Source organism: Pezoporus occidentalis, unplaced genomic scaffold, assembly GCF_034315485.1.
Source record: "Pezoporus occidentalis ecotype Australia unplaced genomic scaffold, CSIRO_AGI_Poc_V1 ctg97, whole genome shotgun sequence".
Lineage (NCBI taxonomy): Eukaryota > Metazoa > Chordata > Aves > Psittaciformes > Psittacidae > Pezoporus > Pezoporus occidentalis.
Window position 1 is genome coordinate 931077 of NW_026916336.1, and position 26098 is coordinate 957174.

Genomic DNA, 26098 nt, shown 5'->3' on the forward strand with positions numbered 1-26098 from the left:
GTGTTGTAAAGGCACATAGCACTCTGTTAAAGGATAAGGTGTTCATAGCAGATCATGTAGTGCCACGGCTAGATAAAATGAGCAGAACAAAAATGAAGTTTTGAAAGGGCTGTAAACTTCAGGCTCAGGGCATAAGCCAGGTCCTAAGTAACGGGGGATGAGGCAAATCTTTATTTTTCTAGCACATTATTCTGTGACTGTCTCCCACAGAGCATAGTGCCTTCCCAGGAAGCATTTCTTGTTGGCCAGTGTGAGAAAGCAGTCACTGGGCACACCAGATTGTGGGATGATCCAGTCTGCCACATCCATCACTGTTACCCTCTTCTGTCATGTATGTACAGGGCAGTGACCTGCTCCATTAAATCTCTCCATGCAGGGATTTTAGACTCCATACAGAAGTCTGAAACAGTGTCACTGCTTCTAGCTGTAGCTTCACAAATGCTTTTCTCAGGGTTGGAGGGGGACCAAGCAAGAAATACTGCAAATATGTACAAGGAGGGATCCATAAGTATGTATTCTGTTCCACACAGTATCTGTGAATACTGTGAGTGCTGTGTGCTTGTGTGAGCTGTATGCATCCATTTTACATATATATATCAGAGAATATTATATGATGGCATGCAATTAAATGGGTGTTTTTAAAATATGTGGCACAAGCATAAACAAATATATGCATGCACCTTTGTGTAAAATAACCAAATATGAAAGGAAAGTATCAACTTGTGCACTGAGCTAGTTCTATGTATTTGTAAAAAGCACGGTGGGAATCTCATCTCACCAGGTCACTCAGAACAGCAAGGAGGACTGGTGTCTTCAGTGCCTGTGAAAAGCACCAGAAACCTGAAGGTCTTTCCAAAACGTGCTCCCTTCAATTCAAAATAAATTCAAATCCACTCCCTTTCTTAGCACCTGAAGCATATATATAAAAAAAAAAACCCTGTTCTTTAAAATATCCATTATTTTCCAGCAAGTAAAAGTTTGGATCGGGTGTATTTTCAAATTGCAGCTCTTTGCCTCCCACTTTTGGCAATTGCAACACTGCAAGCCTGACCGTGATTCCTGCAAGGAGGAGGAGGAAGATGAAGGCAGAAATACAGCTCTATTTATGCTGATATTAGATCTCAGGCTACATGATGTCATCTAATTTCAAGTTACTCCAAATGAACTACCTCCAAGAATATAATTTTAATGTTTCCATATCAGGTCGTTCTTATCTTTCTGCATTACCATGATATCATTCAGGAATAATAATCGCACTATTAGTTTTGGTGTCTAAACAAGCTGGCGAGGAGAAAAGGATTTCAGTCACCGCCTTGGAAATCGCTTCTGTCTCAAAGTAAAAAAACCCAAAGATGCGAAGTTTATAAAACCCGTCCTCGGGGGTTGTACAACTCCAACAGATGCCCTTCCAAGACCGATGATTTAGGGTGAAAATGGAAGTATTTAAAAGTTCAGTCGTTGGCATCTCGAAGGAAATCTTTCTTTTCCTCTCTGCCTTTTATTTTAAACGGGGGCATACACGGGATGTAGATGAACAAAACAGAGCCCGAAATGCCCCGAGCTGATCGGAGAGTGTGGGATGATGCATGAAGGCAAAGGCACCAGCCAATGAAAGCCGGGCTGCCGACTTTTTATCATTAATATTGCGGTGTAACATTTAACTGATTGGAAAGACTTTTAGGGAGCAGGCAGAGCCTACGAGCCATCCCTCCCTTCCGAACGGTTTATCTTGCTACCCGGATTTTTGGAGAACGACGCCAGGTTTCCTTCGTTTAATCTCCGCGAGGGATGACGAATGATATAATTCCCCCTTCCCTTCTCCTCCCCCCCCCCCCCCCCCCCCCGAAGAATCTGAGAATAAACAATGAAAACAAAGGGAGTTTTGTAGTTTAAACGGCGGAGGGGAAAACAAAATATATTGAGGAGAGGGGGTCGGGGGAAGAGGCGCCAGCGCGGGTTTAACCGCGGCTGTTAAAGCGCGGCCGCGCACGCCCAGCCGTGGCCATTCCGCGGGACACAGAGGCAGCAGCCGGGGCCGCTGGTGTAGCTGTTCCCACGGGAGAAGGGGAGTGAAAAATAACTTTCCATGCGTGTCACCCTTCCAGTGCCGCTCCCGAGCCAGCAGGTGCCCGCCGGGGCCGGGGCAGCGCTCGGACCTCCCCGCCCAGGCCAGCGGTGAGCGTCCCGACAGGACTACCGGGACCACGCGTGGCACGGAGGTTCCAGAGGGGGGGTAACGTAGCAGGTGCCCACGGGGGCAGGTGGGGGCAGGGGCATCCTCTACCCTCCTTGTTTTGGTTGCTTGTCCCTTATGCATGGCAGCGGCTGCTGGGAGAATGGGGAGGCTCAAGGAGCCCACCTTCGGAAGGGGAAGTTTCCTCCCGAGGAAGATCCGCTCCCCCCGGGAAGATCCACAGTTCCCGCTTTGAACGCGGGTCCCGAAGAGCGCGGAGAAATTCGCGGCTCATTTCTGGGGGCAACGAAAAAAGCCGCTGGGATGGCCTGGCGGCATCAGTCAAAGCCTCCGGCGCTGCCGGCTCCATCCAGGTGAGCGGACCATATGCCCCCCCTCTTCTTCCTCCTTCTCTTCCTCCTTCTTCTCGACCCCGGCCCCGCACTCACACGGCTCTGCCGGGAAATGAAAGTAATTTATTGCAAGAGGAAAAGAAAGCAGAAAATAAGGTTGAGGGTGGTTTACACTGTCATTATTATTATTATTATTTGGACGAGGGGACACCCACCAATAGCGGCATCCCTGCACTAAAAGGACAGCGACGCCGGCTCCCGGCCGGGAGGGAGACGAAGTTACAGGTGGAGCTACAGGCGTGCCCCGGCGAGGGGTACGGGGGGCCCGGAGGGGCCGGGGCCGCTGCCCCCCCATCTGGCCTGGGGAGCCTTCCCCCTCCGCGCCGCCCGCCCGACTTCTCGTTTCTCTCTTCGGTCGCTTTCTGAAACGGGCGGGAGGGGAGTAGCGGGCTGCCCGGCGGGGGCTTTTCGGAGCAGGTTCGTTAACCAAAGCAGGTGCTAAAAACCAATAAGCCTGGAACAAACGCGGTCCCCCTCGGGAGCCGGGACAATTGTTTCCATTTAATAAATATTTTCCCCACGGGCGTTTCGCGGGAGGCAGGCAATTATTCAAAGCAAGCCGGGACGCGGGCCTGCTCCCGGGGTTAAGCGGGGCTGCGGAGCGGGGAGGCGGGTAGGGGGAGGGTTGCAAGCGGGAGAGCGGTCCGGCACACGGAGGAGAGCAGCGAGCGCAGCCCCGACGGCGAGCCTGGAGGGCGTCGGGACCGGCACCACACCGCACACCGGTAGGATGGGGAAAGGAAGTGGGAAGGATGGGGATGACCCCCCCACTTGTCTCGCCTCCCCCGCAGCTGCTATTAGCACAGCAACTCACAAAAGCCTTCCTTTTAATCTGCGCGTTTGAAGGGGGGGTGGGGGTGTCCTCCTTTCTTCTTCTTCTTCCTCCTCCTCCTCCCTCCCCTATCCCCTCCCCTCCTCTTCCTCTCGCTCTTCCTCTCTCCCTCTCTTTTTAAGCGGGTCCCCCTCCGCGCTGATTGGGCGCCCGGCCGCGCTGTGAACGCCCTGCCGCTATGTCAGCCTGCGCGCCGCAGCCCCTCGCCTTTGAACTGCCCCGCGCTGCTCCGCTTCCCCACCGCCGGCCCGCAGCAGCGCCCGGCGGCTCGCCGCCCGCCTAGCCGCCCGCCGGGCTCCGCGGGCCGCCGCTCCGCGCCCCTCCGCGCTGCTCCTTGCCGCTCAGCGCCCCGCCCCGGCAGGGCTCCCGCCGGGGACGGCGTTGGCGGAGGACCTGTGATGATCAGCTGAGCCCGCTCCTCCCGCTCCTCCGGCTCCCTCGGCCTCCTCCTCCTCTTCATCCTCCACTTCTCGCCGACGTCCGGGGCCCCCAGCGCGCCCTACGCCGCAGCGCCCTGCCGAGCCGCCCGCCCGCCCGCCCGAAGCATGTCCAAGCCCAGCGACCACATCAAGCGCCCCATGAACGCCTTCATGGTGTGGTCCCGCGGTCAGCGGCGCAAGATGGCCCAGGAGAACCCAAAAATGCACAACTCGGAGATTAGCAAGCGGCTGGGCGCGGAGTGGAAGTTGCTTTCCGAGGCGGAGAAGCGTCCCTACATCGACGAGGCCAAGCGGCTGAGGGCTCAGCACATGAAGGAGCATCCCGATTACAAGTACAGACCCCGGCGCAAACCCAAGAACCTGCTCAAAAAGGACAGGTATGTCTTCCCTTTGCCTTACCTCGGGGAAACCGATCCCTTAAAGGCCGCCGGGCTTCCCGTGGGGGCCACTGACTCTCTGCTGAGCTCCCCGGAGAAGGCCAGGGCTTTCCTGCCTCCCACCTCAGCACCTTACTCCTTACTTGACCCCAGCCAGTTCAGCTCCAGCGCCATTCAGAAGATGACTGAGGTTCCTCACACCTTAGCCACCAGCACCCTGCCCTACGCCTCCACCTTGGGATACCAGAACGGGGCGTTCGGCAGCTTGAGCTGCCCCAGCCAACACACCCACACTCACCCCTCGCCAACTAACCCGGGCTATGTCGTGCCATGTAACTGTACCGCTTGGTCTGCTTCCAGTTTGCAACCTCCAGTTGCCTACATATTATTCCCAGGCATGACCAAGACTGGGATAGACCCCTATTCTTCAGCACATGCGACTGCCATGTAACACCCACCCACACCCCCACAGGCGTGTGTGTGTCCCCGGGTGGCAGCCGGAACTGGGATTCCTTCGTGTGCATGTACATAAAACCTGCAGAAGCAAAAGGCCACCCTGAAACAGGACTCTGCTGCCCGTCACCGGGCCGGGACAGACGCGGACACTGCCTCGGGGACTTGGAGATGCTCTCGCCTATAAACCTCGCCCTGAGAGCTGGCCCCAGGCTCGGGGGGGGATCTGCAATGGCGGGGTCAGATAGGAGCCCGACACTTGTAAGAGTTGTAAATGTGTTAAAAAAGGAAAAAAGCAAGAAAAAAGCGAACCTTGAACTGCCCTTTCGGGACTAAACGGGGGAGAAAAAGGAGGAAAAAAAAAAGAGAGAGGCGGTTTCGATTTTTATTTATTCTCTTAATGTCTATGAGTTCTCCAGGGTCTCGTGTCACTTGGACTTGACTTTGGGATGTCCTGATCTTACTCTGATTATTTCATTTATTATGTTTTTCCTTTTGCACATTAAAAGACGAGATCAGCTGTGTTATATATATAAATATATATATATTTTGTCACCACGCAGTACTAGGTAAAATTGCTTTTCACGTCAGAAAAGAGCTCTTCAAAGTTTAAAAAGAGAGAGGGAGAGAAAGGGAGAAACATTTATATTTAAAGCATATGATAGTGTTTGCTTAATTTAAAACAAATAGTCCTTAATTTTGTGTGATCCAGTGAGACTAGATCTAAGTTTACTTTAGACAGAGCGTCAGGTATGAAGTCAGGCAGTAGAATTGTAAAAACTTACTACTACTACTAATAATAACGAAAAAAACGAGTAAAGACCGAGGGTAATTTCAACATGTTTTCACAATGTCTTGGGGAAGAAGAAAAAGGGGGGGGGGATATGTATCCGGCAGGATTTTACCTCGTTAAACCTTTTCATTTGTTGAACAAAAGACTTTTTGAATAAAGACAATCTGTCATCGAACGAGGCAACTGCGTGGTGTAAATGCGGTGCCTCGGCTCCCAGCCCTGCGTCCCTCACCGGCGAGCGCCGGGAGCTGCGGGCGATGCTCCCCGTGGCAGGGCCGAGCTCCTCCCGCAGTGCCGCCGCTCGCTGCCACTCTCCCCGTCCCGACCCTCCTGTAGCCGATCTCACCGTGTCGGGACCGGTTTGGAGCCGAAACGGCCGGGCAGGGCTCTGTTTGGAGCCCGTCGGGGAAAACGCGGCTGTGGAGTAGGAAAACTTCTGAAAAGCGAGGCTGGAGCCGCGACAAACCCGAGTATCTGCGGGGGGGCTGCTTCCTTCAGCCCTGGACCCCGTCCCGTCGGGGAACCAGCCTTCCCCAAGTTGTCTTTGGGGCTTTGAAGTTTTACCGGTGCGAGGAGAGATGTGGAAGGTGGACGGGGGGGGGGGAGGTGGGGGAGGTGTTGTTGGTGATGAAGGGAGTGGGTTGAAATTAGCATCTTGTCAGGATCAATTAGTGATTTGGGGGGGGGGAAGAGGAGAGGACTATTCTTCGGCGCCCCTTTGTGAAGGGAGGGAGTCTCGCTGCAGAATGGGGAGAAGGAGTAAGAGTTCCGTCTGGATGAGCTGAATAGCCGGAGCGATGCGTGTTTGGATGTGCTTTGCTCATTAAGTGCTCTTTGGAGACCGATGTTAGAATTAAACGGCATAACACAATTAACATACATGGGGCTTGAATGGGAGGGTAAGCAGAGGAAGAATAGATAGATAAATAAATGAGAGATCAGGCTAACGTAAACAAAAGGGGAGAGGAGAAAAGGGCTGAAAGGAAAGGTTAGAATGGCTGCTCCAGCCTTGTTTAGCATGACAAAACGGCTCTTACAAATGAGGACAATTAAAGGAGCTGGCTTCGGGAGGGCCTGGGAGCAGCGGGGCGATCCGCTGGGACGCGCGGGGCTGAATGCGCCCGGCGTGGGGCAGGGAGGCGCGGCGCGGCGCCGGGAGCGCCAAGTGCTGATTTAACCCCAGCTGACAGTTGCTGTCATTCTGGGTGATAACACCGATAGCTCAGTGTCCTTTAACATCCACCCAGATTAGGCTGACAATGGTCGGAGCGAGAGTGAGGCGGGGAAAGAGCCTGCCCGCGGCCCGCCGGGCTCCGCAGGAGAAGGGGGCAGAGCAGCCAGGGGGGAGCACTGTGTCCGCCCCCTGGTCCCCACCGCAACAGAGCTTTGGTGGGAGCCTCCGTACTCCTGAGCCAGCCGGGCCGGGCCAAGGCGCACGTCCGGGCGCTGCTCCCGGGGGCGGCCCCGGCGGCTGCGGAGAGGAGCAGGCTCTGTGGGGACCGGGGTGCTCGGGGCAAAATCGGGGCGAGGTGGGCGAGTGCGAAGAGACTGGTCTGGAAACTTTAGCGGGGATCTTCCTACTTCCTTTTCTTCTTGATTCTTTCCGCCTTTCTTTTCTTTTTTTTTTTGCTTCTTTACTCTTTCTTTCCTCCTTCCTTTTTTGCTTATTGCCTCCCTTTCTTTCTTTGCTTCTTCCCTTCTTTCTTTCTTTCCTCCCTTCTTTCTTTCCTTTTTTTCCTTTTTTCATTTTCTTCTTTCTCTCTTTCTTGTCTTCGTGTATTTGTTTTCCTCTCCCTTTATTCTCTCCATCTGTCTTCCTCTCTCATTTTCTCCTTTTCTCTCTCTTTCTTTCCTTCCGTTCTTTCTTTCTCTTCCTTTCTTTATCTTTTTCCCCCTTTTTCCTCTATTTGCTTGCTTCTATATTCCTGCTCCTCGTTCCCTTTCCCTTTCTCTCTCGTCTACCCCCTCCTGGCCCTCTCGCCCTGCCATACCTCCCCTCCACAGCCCCTGCTCGCCGTGTGTTCCGTTTCCATTTACCCCTCCGTATTATTCCTCCAACTTTCTCGCCTGTCTGCAGGTGTGTAGCTATTTAACTCGTGGAGATAAATAAATTAAATAATGATCTTGACACTGCAATGAACCGATTACTGACTTTGATGTCAAAGGGAAACTAAAAACAGAAAGAAAGGGGGAGAGAGAGAGGGAGGAAAAAAGCTATTCCCTCGAGGGGAAAATGCAGCTCCTTGTCAAACCTGTTTCCCCACAACTGTCTCCTTCTTTCAATAAAATCATTAAACAAAGGCCGCGGGGTTATGCGCACCACGCCTTGGGTGCGCGGCCGGGCGCTGTCCTGGGCCGGGCTGCGCCGCGGAGGCTCGCCAGCACCCGCGCAGCCTCGCGGAGCTGAGCGCAGCCGAGCGGAGCCGCTCGCCGGGAGAGGACCGGCGAACAGCTGCCCCGGTCCCGAGCCGTTCCCCACCACCGGGCTCTCTCACCCCCCGCAGCTCCCCTCTGCCATCTTTCCTTTCCCTTCTTTTCTCTTTTTCTTCTTTTGTTTTTTCTTTTTCTTTTTTCTTTTTTTCTTTTTTCTCTTCTCTTTTTCTTTAGCCTCTCGTCTCATCTCCTCTCATCTCGTCTCCTCTCTCCTCGGAAAATGGTTCTGTTTTGGCTCAGCGCTGCCTGCAGGACCACCTAGATACTTGAAGGCATCCAGCCTGGCCTTCCTTTAAGCAAAACACCAAATAGAAAGAGGAAAGAAGTTGGGAGGCAGAAGGAACGGGGAGAACCCTATCTGGTGCCCAGGTGTTGCCACGCGATCGCCAGGGAGCTCTGCTCGCAGGAGAGACAAAGGCAGAAAAGGAATTATATGATGTTAAAAAACTTTATTTTAAAGGATACATTAAGCCCCTAGACGTCTCTGAGAGATATTACTTATTTCTGCTTATTAGTGATAATAGCCCGGTAAATTTGCTATTGAGTGTATCAAAGGCATTCAAAGAGACTTTGAAACATCAAAAAGATTGCAATTCTGATTTTACGGTTTTATTCCAGGCCCGACCTCCTGGCTACATCCCTTGATTGTAGTGTTTAAAAGTAAGCGGTGATCAGAAACACATCCTCCTCCTCTTCCGCTCCCAGCAGCCCCGACCGGCCGCACCGCACCGGGCCGGGGACCCACACGTGCGGCTCCGGCAGCGCCGGCTCCGTGCTCCGCCGCTGCTCCGACTTCCGAGGGCAGAGGAGAACTCGGCCCTGGCAGAGCGCAAGCAGGAGGGTCCCCCCACCCTGAGGGTGCTCACCGCCTCCCTTAGAAAACAAATCAAAACACAGAAAATGCTTTAAAACACGATAAAATTACTACTGAGCTAACTATAGCCCAGCCCGCTTCTGCTACCTCTCCCCCCTCGGGCCGCGGGGGAAGAGCGGGCTGCATTTTCCGCGCTGCTCCTCGCTGCGGAGTGAGGCAGCCTCTGCCACTGCTTTTGATGTGTCTGTAATTTACGTTTCCCCCCCGCCTTTCTTTCTCTTTCCGTCCTTAATTTTGCTTCCGTGTCTCTTCTTCCTTCACACGCCTCTGTTCTAGTTGGGGTGTTTTATACCAACATCAAAGGGACAACCCAGCCTTTATTATCTCCCCCCCCCCCCCCTTTCCTTCCCTTTTTATTAGGGCAAAATACTTCGTTATTACTGAATGCGCCGCATTTGGAAAGCTAAACAAGAAGTAACGTGCAGGGTCGGTGCATGTCCACACTGCAACGAGCCAACATGTGTATGCCTAAAAGCCTAGAAATTAAATACAGGTTGATCCAATTTAAAAAGGAGAGCGAGGGAGAGGGAGCCGGCTCTTTGAGTGCGTGAGAGAAAGAGGGGAAGAGATGAGTAGCTGGTAATTATTGAAATATAAGGATGAGATTAATTCAAAGGAAACAAACTATGAAAACAATTGGAGCCGAGTGAAAAGCAAAACCCAGATTAGAATTTGCTTGTGGTTTGTTGTCTGTCTGCTTTCTTTCCTCCTTCCCACCCATTGTCACAGTGCAAGGCAATGGGATTTGCACACTTGAGGTGTAATAGCATTACTGCATTAATTAAAATTTTCATTTCACGTCCAGATTGTTTACTTATCTGCTGGAAACATATGTCGGGAGAAGTTGAGATTCTGGATTCTGCTCCGCTGCCCAAGGTGCAGCGCAGTACAGGGGGGGAGAGGATGACTTCAGATTTTTTTCTTTTCCATTGCATCCTCCAGCCTTATCTCTCCGCTGTAAATTATAAGGAGACTCCATTGAACTGAATATGAAGATTATATTTGCAACGGCGCGTCCTAGAGCGGACCCGGTCCCACTTTGAGATGAAACAAGACGTCTTGCGGGCCCTGAGCGCCCCCCCCTCTCCTCCCTCCCCGTGCCACCTCAGCTCCTTTGGTCCGGGGTGGGGGGGGGAATGGGACCCCCCGACATCTACCCTGTCCGGTGGAGAGGGAGGGAGAGCAGCGATGATCCCCTCTCCTCCCGGGATAGCCCTCCGCTTCTCCCCGCTCCTGCCCGGGAAGCAGCGCTGCGAAACGGGACCCTCCCCCACCTCCCAAAAGCCGTGCTTTCCGAAGCGGCCCCCAAAGAACCCACAGCCGGGGGTGTGTGGCTGAGCAGCCCCGTCCCTGCTGTCGGGACAACGGCCGCACCGTCGGGGAGGGCGCTGCAGCGAAGCCGGTGCTCTGTGCGGGGCAGCGCGGCGAGGGGTGTCCTGCAGCACTCAGGTGCTGTTGGTGAGAGCCGCCTGTTTATCTGCCTCCCCCCCCTTTATCTCTTTTATTTGCCTTTTTCGGGGTGTGTGTGAGGGTATTATTGTTACTATTATTATTATTTTGCCCTTTTTATTGATTTATTTTTTTTAAGAGACCCCTGAGAAGGCAGCGAGGTGCTGTCCTGTCTGCCGGGTCTATCTGTAATTGAATCTAGGTCAGTTATTCTAAAGCATGGGAGAGTCTGATTCCCTCTTTCCGACATCAGCCCGGAATTTGGGGGGTGGGGGTGGGGGGGTGGGAAGGAGAGAAAGGGAGAAGAGGGGGGTCTTGCAATTTCATTTAAAATGTAATGGTGGATGAACCGATAAGCAAATAGGGGAAAAAAAGGGCTCTGCTTAAAAGAAAAAAAAAAAAAGGCATGCTTTTAATATGCTTCCAGATGGGGGCAAAATGATTTACATGGGAGTTTATTTCCTCTTTGCTGATATGAAAGAATTACAGATACAAAACCCACTGATCTATAGAATAAAAAAAAAAAGAAAAGAAATGTTATTTTCCTGTAAAAGTATCAGTTCATTTATATTCATTTAACCATCCATCCATCAATTCACTTTCTCACTCTCTGCACATTCTCTCTGCCTCTGGTAAACCTACCCCACCAATATACTTTTCTGGAATATACAATGAAGTTTTCTTAAGAAAAAAAAAAAAAGGAAATAATATGAGATTCAGCTGAAGTAGCTAAAGCGAAGTTTCCCTTCTTTCCCCACCCAGCCCCTGTTTTATGTTACAGACTTTGAGTAAATCAGCAATGTGGAAAAGAAAATGTTTGAGTTTGGGGAAAAAAAAGTCTGTGTATATCTGTAAATAATATATGCAATACAGATGTTCTATATGCCCCTACATGTGTATATATAATATATATAGAGCGGAGTTTGTGTGCTCAACATGTATGTATTGTGTCTCTATACTTATGTTGTACAAACAGTTCATTCCCTCCCTATGTGCGTGCCTCTAAAATAAAATATACACATATTGTACAGATATTTACAGCATTCATATATCGTAAGTACACGTACGTAGATTTAAACATACATCCAGCTTGCGTATGCTGTATATATGCACAATATATATGATGCCTATGCACATGCACATGCAATGGCAACATCTCTCTCAGTAGGAGCAGAATGTTTGTATTTAAACATAAAATATTTTCTTACATTCTTAACACGTATCCTTTATGAGCATTGAGGCCCATAGAGCCTCCTCCGTCCACGTATAGAGGGAGTGCAATACTGGAGGGCAGGAATCAGCCTGGTGGCCTCAGACCTTCACAATGTAAAGGCCACATCTGTGTTTTTTGCATTTGGGATGGTACCTGAACCTGAGGTGCCATTTCTTTTATAGAAGTAGTGACCAGAGAGCAAACCTCTTTCACTCTTAGTAACAGCTTCAATTACTAAAGCAAAGCTGCCCTAGGTGAGCTCTTTCCTGTGACTGCTGCTTGCTAGGGCTGTACCCGGCAGGAGGTGGCTTCTGTCTTCCCATGCTCTCAGCATGGTGGCCCTCACTTGCAGGAATAGTTACAAGGAGGATAAGGCTGTGCACCCAAAGATGGAGGAGGCTGTTAAATCATCCATCATTTCCCAGAGACCTTCAGGCTGGAGGGATGCGGAATAATTTCTTTTTCTGGTCTAAACATAGAATCAAAAGCTGTGTAAGGAGTCGCCTTTTTGTTGTTAAAAACAGGTAAATAGAGAGACAGCTAGATATGAAAATACCTATATATACAGATAAAAATATACATCTTTATCTTCAGCTACATATGGATATAGATCCAAATGTAATTTTTCTTATGGCTGCCATTAAGAAGAGCCTCAGCCAGGGCTTGGGGGGTCCTCAACATTCTGTTTTTCAAATCCATGTATAAATAAACTAACCAGCCAATCACCCCAAGATCAAGCAACCTGGTGAAAACAGCTACCTCATGGATGCCTGCCCCGTGCAGATCCCCTGTACAACTGTGAACCGGATCAAAGGCTGGAGTTACCAGATCCCTTATTGTAAGTGACACTTGCAAATGTTAACCCTGCTTCGTGTTTCCAACCCATACCTGAATAAATACATAATCATATCACACAGCATAATTAATAAGAGTATCACCATGAAGGACTCTTAAAGGAAAGGCTGTTGAAAGAGAGTTCCTGAAGATAATCCTTTTAAAAGGTTTCCTTAAAATGCAACCACTAGCGGGAATAAGGTAGGTTTAGTTCCAACATCTCAATACCTCTGCTTAGCACAGTTTTAGATCTTGTAAATGTCTTTCCTTTAATATTGGCTTGACTTTTGATTTGGGACTTGCACTTTTTTGGAGGATCTCATTGCTGCTGTGGTTCTCAATGGAGAAGGTCCCCAGAGGAGGCCCAGCCTGGCTCCCCTTTCCATTGACCCATCGGGGACTCACAACCTCGTTTCTGCTGGAAATCAAACATGATTGCGTCTTGCCTGCTTGTAATAACCTGTCCAACTTCACCATTCTGGAGCAAGAACTGATGTCCTGCACTTTTGTTTAATGACCCATTTGAGTAACTTTCAGGGTGCTGCTTAATTTGTCTTTTTTCCTTATCCTGGATGGCACCCCAACTCCTGGGCCATGGAAACGGGGCTCGGCTGCTCCCAAGCTCTTTGCTTAGTGGTGTTGCTTGAGTCCTCCATTGTGCTTAGAAAAGTCCTGCGTGGCACCCTCTGCCAGAGTCGGTAAGTAAATCACTGGGGTTTTGTGCTTTTACAAATGATGTCTGTGTGAAATGAGGAGATACATGTGATACAGCAAGCTCTGCTCTCAGAACCCTTCTCCTTCCTCAGTTTACCATCCCATGTGTTCTTTCCGTGATTATTTTGCATGCTCACATTGCTGAGGCTGTGTGGTGGTGGGTAAAACTTGAGGAGCTCAGTGCTCACAGGGGAGTAGACCCCTGTTAGGAAGCCCTGGTCCTGCCTTTAGGAAGGAAAAGGTCCTGCCTTTTGCTGTCATTGCTTGTCTAGAGCTTCAGCCCAGGATTCTTCTTGCTGATTTTCAGCAGGAAAAGTTTAGATTTGTGAAAAATGTCATCATACTGGCATGGAAATAAGTGAGGGCTTTTGGAGTAAGAAATGATGGACACATCCTCCCAACAGGAATAAGTAAAAAATACAAAATAAATATTACATTCATTTAAATCAGACTTTTTGTTGGCTTGTTTGTTTCTTTGCCCTAGAACTGTGGATAATCCTTTAGAATATCCCAGTCCAATTTTATCAGTTGGTGACAGGTTTGGTGTCCAAACTCTCTTACCCCACAAGGAATTTTTTGCCTCTGGAAAACTAGGAAACATACCCAGCAGAGTGCAGACCAGGCTGTCACATTGTGGTCGTGTGCATGAGGGAAAGCAGGATCAGGGCAGCATAAGAGGTCATGTTCCTGGTGGTTCAAAATGATTTTAGGTCTTTTGGCTTTGCAGTAACCACACAAAGCAGTCCACCCCCAGGAAAGCTTTGCAAACCAAACCCACTGTGGTATGAAGGAGGACTGAAATGTACTTGCACCCTACTTGCCCAGGTTTTATTTTCCCTGGTTTATCTCTTAGCTGTAACTGCACTATCACATCTGAGCTTTCTCCAGCATTCTTTTTTCTCGGCAAGGTTAGAGACCTCTGATTTAGAGTATTTAATTGCTTGTAATTTCTCCTAATTTCCATGTAGTCATTTTTAATGTTTGCCTCTTTCCTTCCCTGTGAGCTATTAGTGTGAGTCATTTTGTTTCTTGACACAGGCAAGGGTTTTTCCCCCTCTCCTTTTCCATCCAGCCCTACTTATATGGGAACTCCCCAGCCAGGTAGGGAAAGGAGAAAGGGAATTAGATCTTTATCAGAAACTTACTTTCACCTAAGATTTCTTTAGATCAGTAAGTTAAACAGGGGCCAACAAAAGGCAAATTAATGTTTTCTTCCCCTCTTAGAAATAACCCCTCTGCAGCCAAAAGTATTCCCTCTCCTCCTTTGGAGGCAAACTAGGAGGTGGTGTGACCATATGTCCCTCTCTCAGATGTACCAGTGTCAGTCCTCAGCAATGGTTTGATCTCATTTTTTTCTCTCTTTGGCTATAGAGTGTCAGGGAAGGTAAGAACTAAATTTCTATCAGGAAAATAGAAAGAAAATAAAATAGGAAAATGGGGAAGGTGGCATTAAAAACCCCAGCGTTGCTTCAAATTCCTGCCAACTTTTCAGGCCTTTGTAACTAAGCCAAAAATAAGGCTAGAAATCCACCTTTCTTCATTTGCAGGTCACCTTGAAGGGTAGATGGGTAGCTCTTTTACTAGCATTTATTTCAAGAAGATTTCAGTGAAGAATGTAACAATGACAGAAATTCTCTGTTTCCTCACAGGTCCTCAGTTTTGTCTTGAGGATATGCAAGCGCTGGACAACTCCACACTGTGTATATTCACCCTGATGCAGCAACATAGTCTGACTTGAGGTACGAAGGAGGTATGGCACGAAGATGCTTTAGCATAATTTTTGAATCACCTCTAGGCCTCACAGCCCCCACATTCATGTTCAAATAGCTGCAGGGTGGGAGGAGATGCCTACATAAAAGTGGGCAAGCAGCTGCTTTCCACTCAGATAACATCCCTCCATTTTGTGTGAGATCTCCTTGATGCTCCTGTGAAAAGAGGTGGCACTAATGCGTTTCTCTCTCCTCCCAACTGATCATTCTGCATGGAGCTGAGCCACTCCCTTCAACGTGAGGCTAAGTGGGGACAGGACCCCCAGGGTTACTTCCCTTACTGCGACATTGGGAGCACCTGTTGCCTGGAAAGAAACCATCCAGAAGGTCAAACTATGCAGGTGCTTTAGTTTAGTCAAAGTGGTTTTCACAGCCTTAATTGATAACTGATGAGAAAATCTTCTGCTCTGCACATATGCATGCATATGTATTGACACACACACAGACATGTGTGTGTATAAATAGATCTCTTTAAATTTAAATAGATTTAAAACCAAGGACAGGAAGGTGAATAAAAGGTTCTTAGGAAAGATCTAGCACATCTGCATGCACTTCTGTGGGGATTAAATGTACAGTAGGTTGCATTCAGTGCTAATGCTCCTATTAATTTGTATTTTTCATTGTTGCTTTCACGTTTGTCAAGCTTCAATGAAGGGATAATGAAGTAAATGGATGTTAACTACAAATTAATCATCCCTGCCTTGATAGCTTTAACACAGGTTCTTACCTGCGTACTTTCTTCGCACAGAAATTGTAGCAAACTTTCTATATCTATACCAGCAAAACCAGTGGGACGTTGTAACACAGCAGAGAAAGAGAAATAAAAAGAAGGGAATTGGGATGCCTTCCTCAGGAAACTGCAGATACTCATTGGAACTGTTGAATTTGAATTGTGAGAAAGCACTGAGGAGGCTGAGGGCATGATAGTTTTGCAAGGAGACCTTGCTGGAAACTGTGTGTTGATCATGGGCAGGTAGGACTTTTGGTTGTGTTTAACTCCTAAAAGGGCAGATCTTCTGAGGGTTTATTTTTCTAACTGGACTGTATCTCTTTTCGCTGTGCAGCAAAGAGACACGTATTTACGTGGATGTATTTAGAAATGTGCAGGCTTTTTTTCTTTGTTGCAAACCTCCTTGCTTGACTTTGGAGCTTGATGTCTGTGAGTCTGGTCATGTTGTGGTATCTGGCATTGGGAAAGCTGGAGAATCCCTTTGGGTCTGAATAGGAACAGAACTGGAGAAACCTCAGGCTCCCCAAGTCCCTTGAGTGTGAGTGGAGCTGGACTGAAGGCAGTTACAGAGCCACCAGCCCCAGCAGTTCATCATCTCAGAGATACACATGCCTCTGCTGAAGGCTTTGGATACCCTTTAAATGTATATTGGGCAGCTGTCCCTGCAGATGAACTACATGAACTTTTTGCAGTTTAGACTTTGACCCAGGCAAACACAGGAATTTCTGCTTTTTAATTTCTGATGAAGTGGTGTTTGATTTTATGCGGACAGGGCAATGGCCTCATTTTGTGCCAGCAATAGAAACAAATGTAGATTTTGGTTTTATCATTAATTGCTCACCTCTGCTGTGATCACTTGGCACTATGTTCTACTGTCAAATCAGACTTCTTTTTGTTCCCCTTCTCCATATCACAGGCTGCTGTAGGTCTTTGCAGCCAAGTTGACTTCTGCTGTGACACCCCAGGAAGTCACTGGTGTCCTGTGAGGGGCCTTGGCAGAGCCCAGCGGCCCCCACACTACCAGCATCTGGTCCTGGTCCTCATTTCTTGGTCATCAGTGTGATGCCATGTCCAACTCCACAGTTGGCCCCGAAGGTGCTTATATGTCAGTGTCCACAGATCTTTTTGCAAAGAAGGAAACACTCGGTCAGACTGAGACTGTTAAGTGATAAGTTCATGCAGCTGTACCAGCTTTTGTCCTTCTCTGGGCACACACTGGCAGTATTGTCCAATCCATAAATATGTAAAACTTTCAGTGTTCTTAAAGATGGGCACTTCATGGACAAACTAGTACTCCCCAGAGCAAGTGGTGACTGTAGGTTCATCCCCAGAACATCCTGCAAGATTTGAAGGTATCATTGGTTACTTGAGAAGAGGCATTATAGACTGTTTGGGCATTTCTTAAATCGATTTTTTGTCCATTCCTTTTTATCATCTTCCTCTTTGCCAGTCCTTGGTGCAGTCTTTTGCTCTCTTCTATTGATCAAGCACTTGATCAGTTGATTGACTGATTACTTGATTCACCAAGAAGTTTTACGTATTTGCCCCAACACTACTTTTTGTCATCCCAACCTAGATTTATCGCTGGTCTTTCCTGTATGAAATGCAATGTTTTGATAAAAAACAAGATCATTCTCTAATCACCATCCTTCCACACCTCTCCCAGGATATCACCTTTCCTGTGGTCTCCATGAGTCATTTGGAGGCACTAGGTGACACCTTTCTGCATAGACTTCCCTCTCCTGCTGCCTTGGAAAAGCAGTCAAACTTCCATACCTGCCTGTTTCATAGTCTACCCTGTCTTTGGGTTGGGTTAACCAGAAGTTCTGTTTGTGGGTCCATTCCCTGCACTCGACTCATCTGGATTAAACACAGACCTTTCTCTCTGCCTCTTCCCCTCCTCTCTTCATGTTTCCTCCTTTCCTGTGTCCTCCCCATCCCGATGGGTGCAGATAACATTTTTTTCACTGTCAAAGCTGTAACTCCATGGGTTTTCAAAGGCATGGATTTTATTCCTTACCCACCATCTCCACTATACACTCTCCAAGCTGAAACATCTCCATTTGTTTTCTTGGCCACAGAAAAAAACAAACATAGCAGTTGAGAGGTACATAAGTATTCCAGAATTCGCTTCTCTGGTGGTAGTTTAACATTGACCCATGGCCACTTCTGTGGCTCTTGCATAATGCTTTAAACTGAGTGTTTCTTTTGTTTTGTTTCCAGCCCAAGAATTCATTCTTTAATAAAAAAATTCAGAAGTGTCTCTGAAGGATATGGGCTCATAAGCATATGACAGATGTGCAAGCTTGCACTTATGTGGTCCCTGTGGTCTCAGCTACTTGGATTAACGAGGGTCCAGTGTAATCCTTGCTTTCTCCTCTTGCAGATACATGCAAGAGAGACACGGAATGACTTTTGCTTGTCAGGCACCTTCTCCATCATGTGTGCATGGTTGCTGCTCGGAGAGCCTTGGAGAAGAGAAAGAAAGGCTCTCAGTGTCCTGGCCAAGCATCTGGTTTCTTTTCCTTGTTGCCCCCACGGCTAGAGGAGCAGCACTCCTCTTGTGTAACTTACCCTGCCTAAAGTCTCCAGAAAGTCAGCTGTTAAATCCAACTCCAGATGTTTGTTGTTTGGGAGCTAGCCCTACCTTCCTGCTTGTTTTTCACAGGCCCACATCCTTGTGATCTTTCAAGAGCTTGTCCACCCAAAGCAGCAGAGACCTGCCTCTCCTCCCACACTGGTGCTGGAATTTGAATGTGATGGGTGCTGTGGTCAGAGCTGTGCAAACCTGGCCTTGGCTGGAATTTAGGATCCTAAATCACACAGGTTTGTCTAAAAATAAAATACAGGCTCATAAGTGTCTCAAGCATTTTATCCCATTTTGTGGGGATATGTGAGATATTTCTAAACGGAGTCAGGAATGAAGGAAGCAGCTGGGTACATTTTAATTCTAATTTTTCCTATATATCAAGCGTTAAATTAACAAGTGAGGGAGAACACTACAGAAGAGCTATCTGCTGTTTAGACAGGCATATCAGGATAAAATTACTCTGCTTGCCCATGGTTTGTCTGGATGATCCTGGAGCTGCACCAGTAAAGAGTATAATTGTGCTGCTATTTGAGGTTTCAGATTTGGTGCTGCGAATCCTCCCCTCTGACTATGCAAGGTTTGCTCCATGACATTAGGTAACTATTCCCCATAGGCAATTTTTACCCAGGGAAGGTGCAGAGCTCCTCAGAAGGTGTGGGAGGAAAGGGAGAAGGGCTCAGGCAAGAGACTTCTGTTTGTAATTGTGAGGGTGGTTGGCTCGGATGTTTGTTGGAGAGAGGTTTTCCCTGCAGCTTTTCAGTAGGGGGGGTCTAATTGGCACAGGAAAGATTTTGCAGCCAAGAGAATGGTTTCTATTTCTGAATGGTTGGTGCAATGCACACACTATTTCAATATCATCCAGTAGATTTAATTTTTCTTTTTCTATAATAAGAATTGCTGTGCTGCCTTCAACTTTGAGTAATTGAATTTAAAATCAGAACACTCTTCAGAATCTTTTATTTGTTGCGTGATAACAGGCACTGAGGTCTTTGGATCAGTTAACATCAAGATACGTCACCTCCGGGCTCTGCACAGCTGGCCTGTACCGTGCACGTGCACGTCGAGTACTCCTGTCTCTGAGTAAATGGTTGGTATTGACTTTCGCTGAAGCTCAGTCATAAAATGCTTCAGTGCACTGAATATGATGATTTTTTTTTTTCCTCAATCCAAGTCCCAAGAGGACTCACTCCAGATATTCCCACTCAGTGAAATATTGTCTCTGCAGCCAGAGAAAGCAATCTCCTGAGTATGAACCTTGAAGCAGAGGAACGGGTTATTTCTCAACAACCTTTTGATATTTTCAAACCTTCAATCTTTCGGGGATTTATGGACTTTGCTAATACATAGGACTGACTCTGGACACTAAATGCCTCATTTTCACCAAATCTGTAATTATTCCCTTTGCACATTTCATGTCATATAGCTGTGGGGATAGTATCATTGTTCCCATTTTATAGATGTGAGAGTTGTGCTGCAGAGAGATGCCTGGAAAGTGTACACAAGTCTATTTTGCATTGCTGACTTCCTTTTGCAGTGCTAGTACAGCTAAGGGATGCTTGTGTGTGTGTATCCTCCTGCGTTTGTTGTGTTTGCTGGTAAATCTGTTATTTCTTCTCCTTGTTTTTAAGGTCTTCTGGCTCCCTCAGTGTGAGCGTTTCCAGAGGTAACTCTTTTCACCTATAAAGCAGAGATGGAACGAAGTGGGAGGAAGCTCCCCCTTCTGCAAGATGGTGTATTTGACAGCAGAGATGGAGCCTGAGGTTGCAAAAGTCCTTTAAGGAGTATGGATTTCCAGATGTCATTTACTGTATTAAAAGCTGGACACCCAATCCAACTCCGAAATGCTTGAACCTGGGAGTTGCTGGCATCAAACCACCGTGAGTCAGCCATGTGGGACAAATGGCACTTGGTGTCCCAAGGAGTTCCTGAGGGATTATACTGTGACGATGGATGTGCACGGGCATGTTGAAGAGACACAGAAGTTAGAGCAAGCAGGACCCAGCTCAGCCCTAATGGTTGTCCCTGAGCTTGCAGGTAAAGACTACCACAGCAGGCAATTAACCCTGTTGTAGGTAGGCAAGAAAGTCAGGACTCACTTGATTTCTTGGTTTATTCCTTATGAGGCTACAAGCTCATTTAATGTTCACACAAAGTTCTGAGTGACCATGTGGACCTGGAGCTCATGATATCTTCCTTCTTTTTCAGTCCACTAGAGCATCCCTGAAAACATTTTTACTTTGATCACAGTTGCTTATAACTAGCAAAGTCACACAGGAAAAACATGAATGTATTTACATGCGGAACCCCCCAGATTTTTGTATAACAAATAAATTTTTATCAAAAATTATTAATTATTAAAAATATTGACTTCTGCAAATTTCCATCAGTTTCAAAGAACTGTAGGGATGTCAGCATTGCATGTTCTTTATGGAGAAGTGCTGGGGCTGCTTGCTTAATTCTGGCTTGAGGGGGAAGAAACCCATAACCAGCAACATCTACTGAATTAATTAAAGGCTGAAACTCAAACTAAAAAATAATCCACAGGTAACAGGTGTGAGGGCACAGTTCTGCTGCAGGTGAGGTTTGCATCTGAAAAGTTAGCTCTGATTATTTTTCCTGTCAATTCCTCCAAACCCCAACTCATCAGTCCTTGTTTTCCTCTGTTTCTCCAGTACATTTATATATACACCAAAGACTCGAAAAAGGCAGCACAGATTTCATTTCTTGTTCTTTCTAACCTATAAAGTTAACCCCTGCTAGCACAGATTTCACTACAGCACCCCTGTATTTCCTGCAATGCTGTGGAAATAGCATCAGAAATTATAACACTCCCTGTGAGGACATTACAGCTTCTGATTTGGGTTGCCAAAACATTCCTTCCATGCCAGTCGTCCTCCCTGAAGCTGCCACTGGAAATACTTAACTTCACCTCGGTGTCATCACTGATTGCCTCCTTACCAACATTTTGGACAGGCTCATGGCTGGATTAAAATGTATTTTTCCTGTTTTACACGTTTTCCCAGGTCCCTGAGGCACAAAGTCCTGCTGGAGAGGACAGGGCTAGAGATGCTGCTAAAAAGTAATGAAAGCACAATGCAAATAGCATCCTTTTACTGGGCTTTGGGAATGCTCGTGTGTTGACTGGATTTGTACCCTCCAAGCAGTTTCTGGTTAAAAAGAAGCATGAGGAGTACCATATTGCCCTGGGTTAGATCTCTTGGGACCTGCTGAGGTGTTAGTTGGTTGCACACTTGTTGCTGCACACTTACCTGTTTTTTCCATGCCAGCTGCATGTATGCATCAGCATGAGTTCATATATGTCAGCGACGTCACAATATGATGTTTTCTTTTTGTTTTCTCATTCCACCTTTCCAGGTTGCCAGAGGCTGAAGATCTCCCATTTGGTCTCCAGAGTTCCATGGAAATTACGACAACAATGTTTATGTGCTATTCTAATGTTGGTTTTGGCAGGATAAGTGCTTTTTAATGCATAGCATTAAATAGTGTGTCCTATTCTCTCTCCTACAGAATGTTTGTCTGGAGGAATGTAATTCCAGCTTCTGCTTCAGCACGGTTACATACCCACATCAGGCATGGTTAGTGCCACCACTGAGCATTATTTGGTTTATTTGGCATCGTCCATATGAGAGCCATCTTGACAGAGTGAGTGTTGTCATCCCCAACAGGATCAGGGATCCTGTAACTGCATACTGAAGGCAACAGGACTTTAGAAGGGCATTCAGGGAGTGATGAGCAGTGGTGGCACACAAGGGGAATATCATGAGATGCTGCCATTCCCATGCAAAAATCCAGCAGGACACAGGTAGTGTGTCACATTGGGTAACTAGTCTCGTGATGGCTCCTAGCCACTGATGGAGACTGGTCTGCTGACTGCACCCACACAGGCTTCTGGCTATGGGTTTGCAGATACAATTGTAAGCACTGGTCAGGGGTGGTGACACTGCTAAGAGTCAAGAAACACCACAAAAGCAGCTTCCTCATACTGGGTGGGTTCTTACAGCTTTTGGTTGTCCCAGCACAAAACTGCTGGGGAAGGGAGCTCATCCTGAAGCAACACACCTACTGAAGGTACTTGGTGCTGATATGTCATCTGATCTGATGGTGCTTTCTTGAACCTTGGCATGTCTTGCTCTCAGAAAACACTGTCTTGAAGAAAACTGGAAGCACCTGTGGAAAAGCAAAAACCTGCAGAGCCTGTGGTAGTCTGTGTGAGGGTAGGGATTTATTCACTCTGCACCAGGAAGTTTGCAGAGTGAAGGCTGCATGCACTATTGTAAGAGACATAATGTGGGCTTAAAATAAACACAATTATTGTGCTTCTGTTATGAAGTATATGTGAGAAAGACCATTTCATGAGATGTATGAGGGCTCTGACCCACCTTCATTAATGTTGCTATCTGTTTAAAGTGAGTAATTGCAGTGAAGTGCCAGTCACGTTCCCGTTGTGCTGAGAAGTCTCCAGAAGAGGTTCAATTAACAGAAGCTGATGAGCTGCAGTGTGGGGAACCTCAGTAAACCTTTCCCAGATTAGTCATAAGAGCCAGCCCTTGTACAGCGCTTGTCATCAGCATGTGTCAAAGTGTTCCATAAAGTGCTTCCTGCAGCGCTTCCCTTGCACAAAGTAGGGTCATGGATGAGCAAAAGGCTCGCCCAAGGTTGTCTGGGAGCCAGAGGCAGAGCTCAGTTTCTGTGTCCTGGAGCAGTATCTTTGGCCTCTGTGTTGAATGGCACATCTGCTCATAGAGATGTAGGAATCCTGGCTGGAAAACAGCAAAGAATCCTTGGCCCTTGCAGCCCAGGAGACAGAGGCAAATCAGATGTGATAATAACCAGTGTTTCAGGTGCTACCTGGGGGGATTTCAAACACCACTGTTGTCTTCGAGGAGATTACATTCATCAGTTATCTTGGAAGTTGGCCACCCTTTTGCCTTCACCCAGAGGTGGTTTGCTCTGTGAAGATGTCTGTCTTCCACTTGCCTGCTGCTTCTTTCACTGCAGTAAGGGGCTGTAGCCATTTCCAGCACGGGGCCTCCAACTAGGCACTGATACTCTGCTTTCCTGGTGGGTTTTAGCTCAACAGGTCATCTGTCCTGGTACTCTTTCCATTCAGAGGTAGTGAAAGCCCAGCTGTCTCCTGCCAGGACCAGTGTCTTCCAGGGGATTCCCTTGGGATCCTGGTTCTCTCATGAGCAAGGAGAGATGGCCACGGCAAAGAGACCTTACCTTTTTTGCCAAGGCCATCAGTCTCTGGATGCTGGTAGTCTGAGGCTACCTTGTCCAGGTGGCAAGTAGGAATCTGCCTTCTGCATGCAAGAGCTGAAAGATGCAGAGCCCAAAGATGCTAACAAGCTAAAAAAAAACAGGAATTGTGTTTCACTGTAAAGAAACCCTCCTGACTGCTTTTCTGTATCTATCTGTATTACTGCTTTCCAATGTCTATGCTTTTCTATATTCACTGTGTGGCTGTAGAGGTTCAAATTTGCCCTGAAGTTCAGCACAAATGAATCCCAAAAGCTGTTCCCCTGGATGCTCCTGTGAGCTCCTGGCGAGGAGGTCAGAGAAGACATGAGGGATGCTGGAAACACACAAGCAGCAGAGAAGCAAAACATCTCCTCTGTGTTTCTGTGACTGTGTTCATCTGAAGTGACAGTCCACGGTCCACGTCCTGTGCCTGCCCCAGCTTGGACATTTAAAGACCAAAAGTTGCTCCAGCACCAGAGTCAGCAAAAGCCCAACAGAGGCTGTTGGGGGAGGTTTGGTGACTGGAAGCTTTCTGCCTGGTGGGCAGGCAGAGCAATGCTGTTCATGGCTTTACTTGGGGTCTGTTGTATCTTGTAAAGATGAAAGGATGTTCCCAGCTCTCACCTGCTCTCTCAGAGTGGGGGGATCGAGTTTGAGGGAAAACCGATGAGAAAATATTTACTAACCTAACTATTAAGTGAGGTCTCTCTATTGGAGAATTTAATCTTGAGGACATTGTTATCTCTGTTAGGTTTTCTGTATCTTAGGTACTCAATAAATGATTGCTAAAGTAATTCGGCATTCTCCTCTCAGTCAGAGAACACAGCACCATGTCAGCTCTCCAATGACACTCTCATTCAGTAAACAAACACAGGCAGGGTAGGTACATGGTTGATAAAACTCTGAAAGCAGGTCTGAAACACATGTCTGGAGCTTCAAAAAGTGTTGGAAACACTCTGTGGCCGGAGACTGTAGGAATGAGGTAAGCAAGAGCCACAGGAAGACATCCACAGGAAAATGACTTCAGAAACAGTTATGGGATGGCAACAAGGTGGTGCTTAGCTATGCCATGGAAATATCTACTCGACTCCCCAACACTGAAGAAAGTGTGGTTGTCTGTCTCTCCATGACCTGGGGCTCCTCCTCATGCCTTACATTTTCCCTGGACAGGTTTGGAGCCCCGACATTCACAGAGATGCTTTCCTTTAGTGGTGACACCCAGCATAGCATCCTGCATCAAGGCAGACTTACCTTTCTGTTGTTCTCCCTCCCTCCCTTTCTGGGATGGACCTGTTGGATCTCCCTTTGGCTTGCCCCCTCTGGCTATATGTGTCCCTTATCTGCGCTGCATTCCCACTACTTGCAGCCTAATATATCAGCTGTGTGGGGCTGTGCATGCAGCTCCATATCATGATGCCCACTCAAAAGTTTTTTCAGCTTAGTTGTATCACGGATAGGTGACTTTGAGCACTGGAATTGGAGATCCAAGGTTCAGCCAGGGACACTGCCACTGTGGTCCCATGGGGTCCGAATGCAGCTTTGTCCTCTTGTCCCCGTGAGATGCAATTCATCCTCATGTACGACAGAGCACTTCCATTCTGTCTCTTCAGACCTGGGTCAGGTTTAATACAGTCTGTGAGAAAGGCTTAAAACAGCAAGGTATGAGATTGAATTATGGTCTAATCTGCCACTAATAGAACCTGACCAGCTCTATTATTCAATGTCAAATCACTGCATTTGTTATTAAAACGTAGTGTGAACTTCTCTAATTTCTGTTGGGTTAGGACCATATCCATCATTCTTGCCTGAACCGGCACTGGGGTAGTACAGATAACACAGACAAATTTAATATGGTTTAATATGGCAAATTTACCTTAGGAAGATTGGTCTAGCAGTACTGGGAAGGGAGGGGCTGGGCAGTCCTAGGAGGAAAAGGATGGATGATAGCAAGCTGCAGTTTGACATTGCAGGGGGTAATGAAATTGCTCAGTGCCTCTTTAGGAAGGAAAGGTCTAGCTCACCATTGAGCTCTCGCAGTCTGACTTAAAACTGTGCTCAGAGGAGAGGTGACAGGGGAAGGACAGGCCCCATGTTCTGGTACAAAAGGAAGGGAGTGGAGACACATAGCCACAGTTTCTAGATTTGCAGGTGACACCACTGTTATTGCAACCATCACATCGTAAGATTGCAGTCTCTTTTCCATGGGCTGTGAACAACTCTTGCTTTCTCTCCAGTGAAGCCATCCCAGGGAAGGCAGAGCTGTCACATCAAATTCTTCACCTTGCTCACTGGTGAAGAGTATCTACCCTCTGTGTTGGTAAATACTCCCTGGGAAGAGACAAAATGAACTAAATTTACTCAGGAAGTCATTAGCAGATATCTGGAGAGTTAAATGAAGACTGCCTAACCTGGCTCAATTGTGAATTGTACCAGGATTTTAGGTCTTATCTGCACAGTTGGAAAGCAAGGCCATTAACTTGCTGGAGCATCAAACAACCTTTGTCAGAAACTCCTTGTTTATGTGCAGTCTCTTCCCTTTTTGTCTTTCTCCTACATCCATACAAATTCTAGAAATTCGGAAGTGTGAAAGTAAATCTCTACCATGTTGCCCTAAAAAAGACTAGAGAAAGAAGAGCCCAGAGGCACACCAGGAGTGCTGTAAACCATTATACCCATTTTCAAAGGTAAACAGAGTCCAATTACAATAGAGATTAAGAGAATTCATTAGAGGAAAAAAACCTCCAAACTT

General features: G+C 47.5%; 1 protein-coding gene and 1 long non-coding RNA gene across 2 annotated transcripts; both read left to right on the forward strand.

Moving 5' to 3' along the window:
* The first annotated feature begins 3255 nt into the window (after positions 1-3255).
* On the forward strand, positions 3256-5656 carry SOX14 (SRY-box transcription factor 14). Its single transcript, XM_062606455.1, has 2 exons — positions 3256-4235; positions 4389-5656. Exons 1-2 carry the CDS (start codon positions 3964-3966, stop codon positions 4684-4686), a joined length of 570 nt encoding a protein of 189 aa, XP_062462439.1. The 5' UTR covers positions 3256-3963; the 3' UTR covers positions 4687-5656.
* A 6552-nt stretch (positions 5657-12208) lies between these two features.
* On the forward strand, positions 12209-19925 carry LOC134157480 (uncharacterized). The gene is made up of 3 exons (XR_009962332.1): positions 12209-12982; positions 14648-14737; positions 19716-19925. It is a non-coding gene; the product is annotated as an uncharacterized LOC134157480 (long non-coding RNA).
* The last annotated feature ends 6173 nt before the right edge of the window (positions 19926-26098 follow it).

Excerpts from the sequence above, each read along its gene's own strand:
- SOX14 (XM_062606455.1), top strand. The coding sequence starts at position 3,964 with ATGTCCAAGCCCAGCGACCACATCAAGCGCCCCATGAACGCCTTCATG. Across the intron at positions 4,236-4,388 it reads AACCTGCTCAAAAAGGACAG|CCAGTTCAGCTCCAGCGCCA; the intron begins GTATGTCTTCCC and ends ACTTGACCCCAG.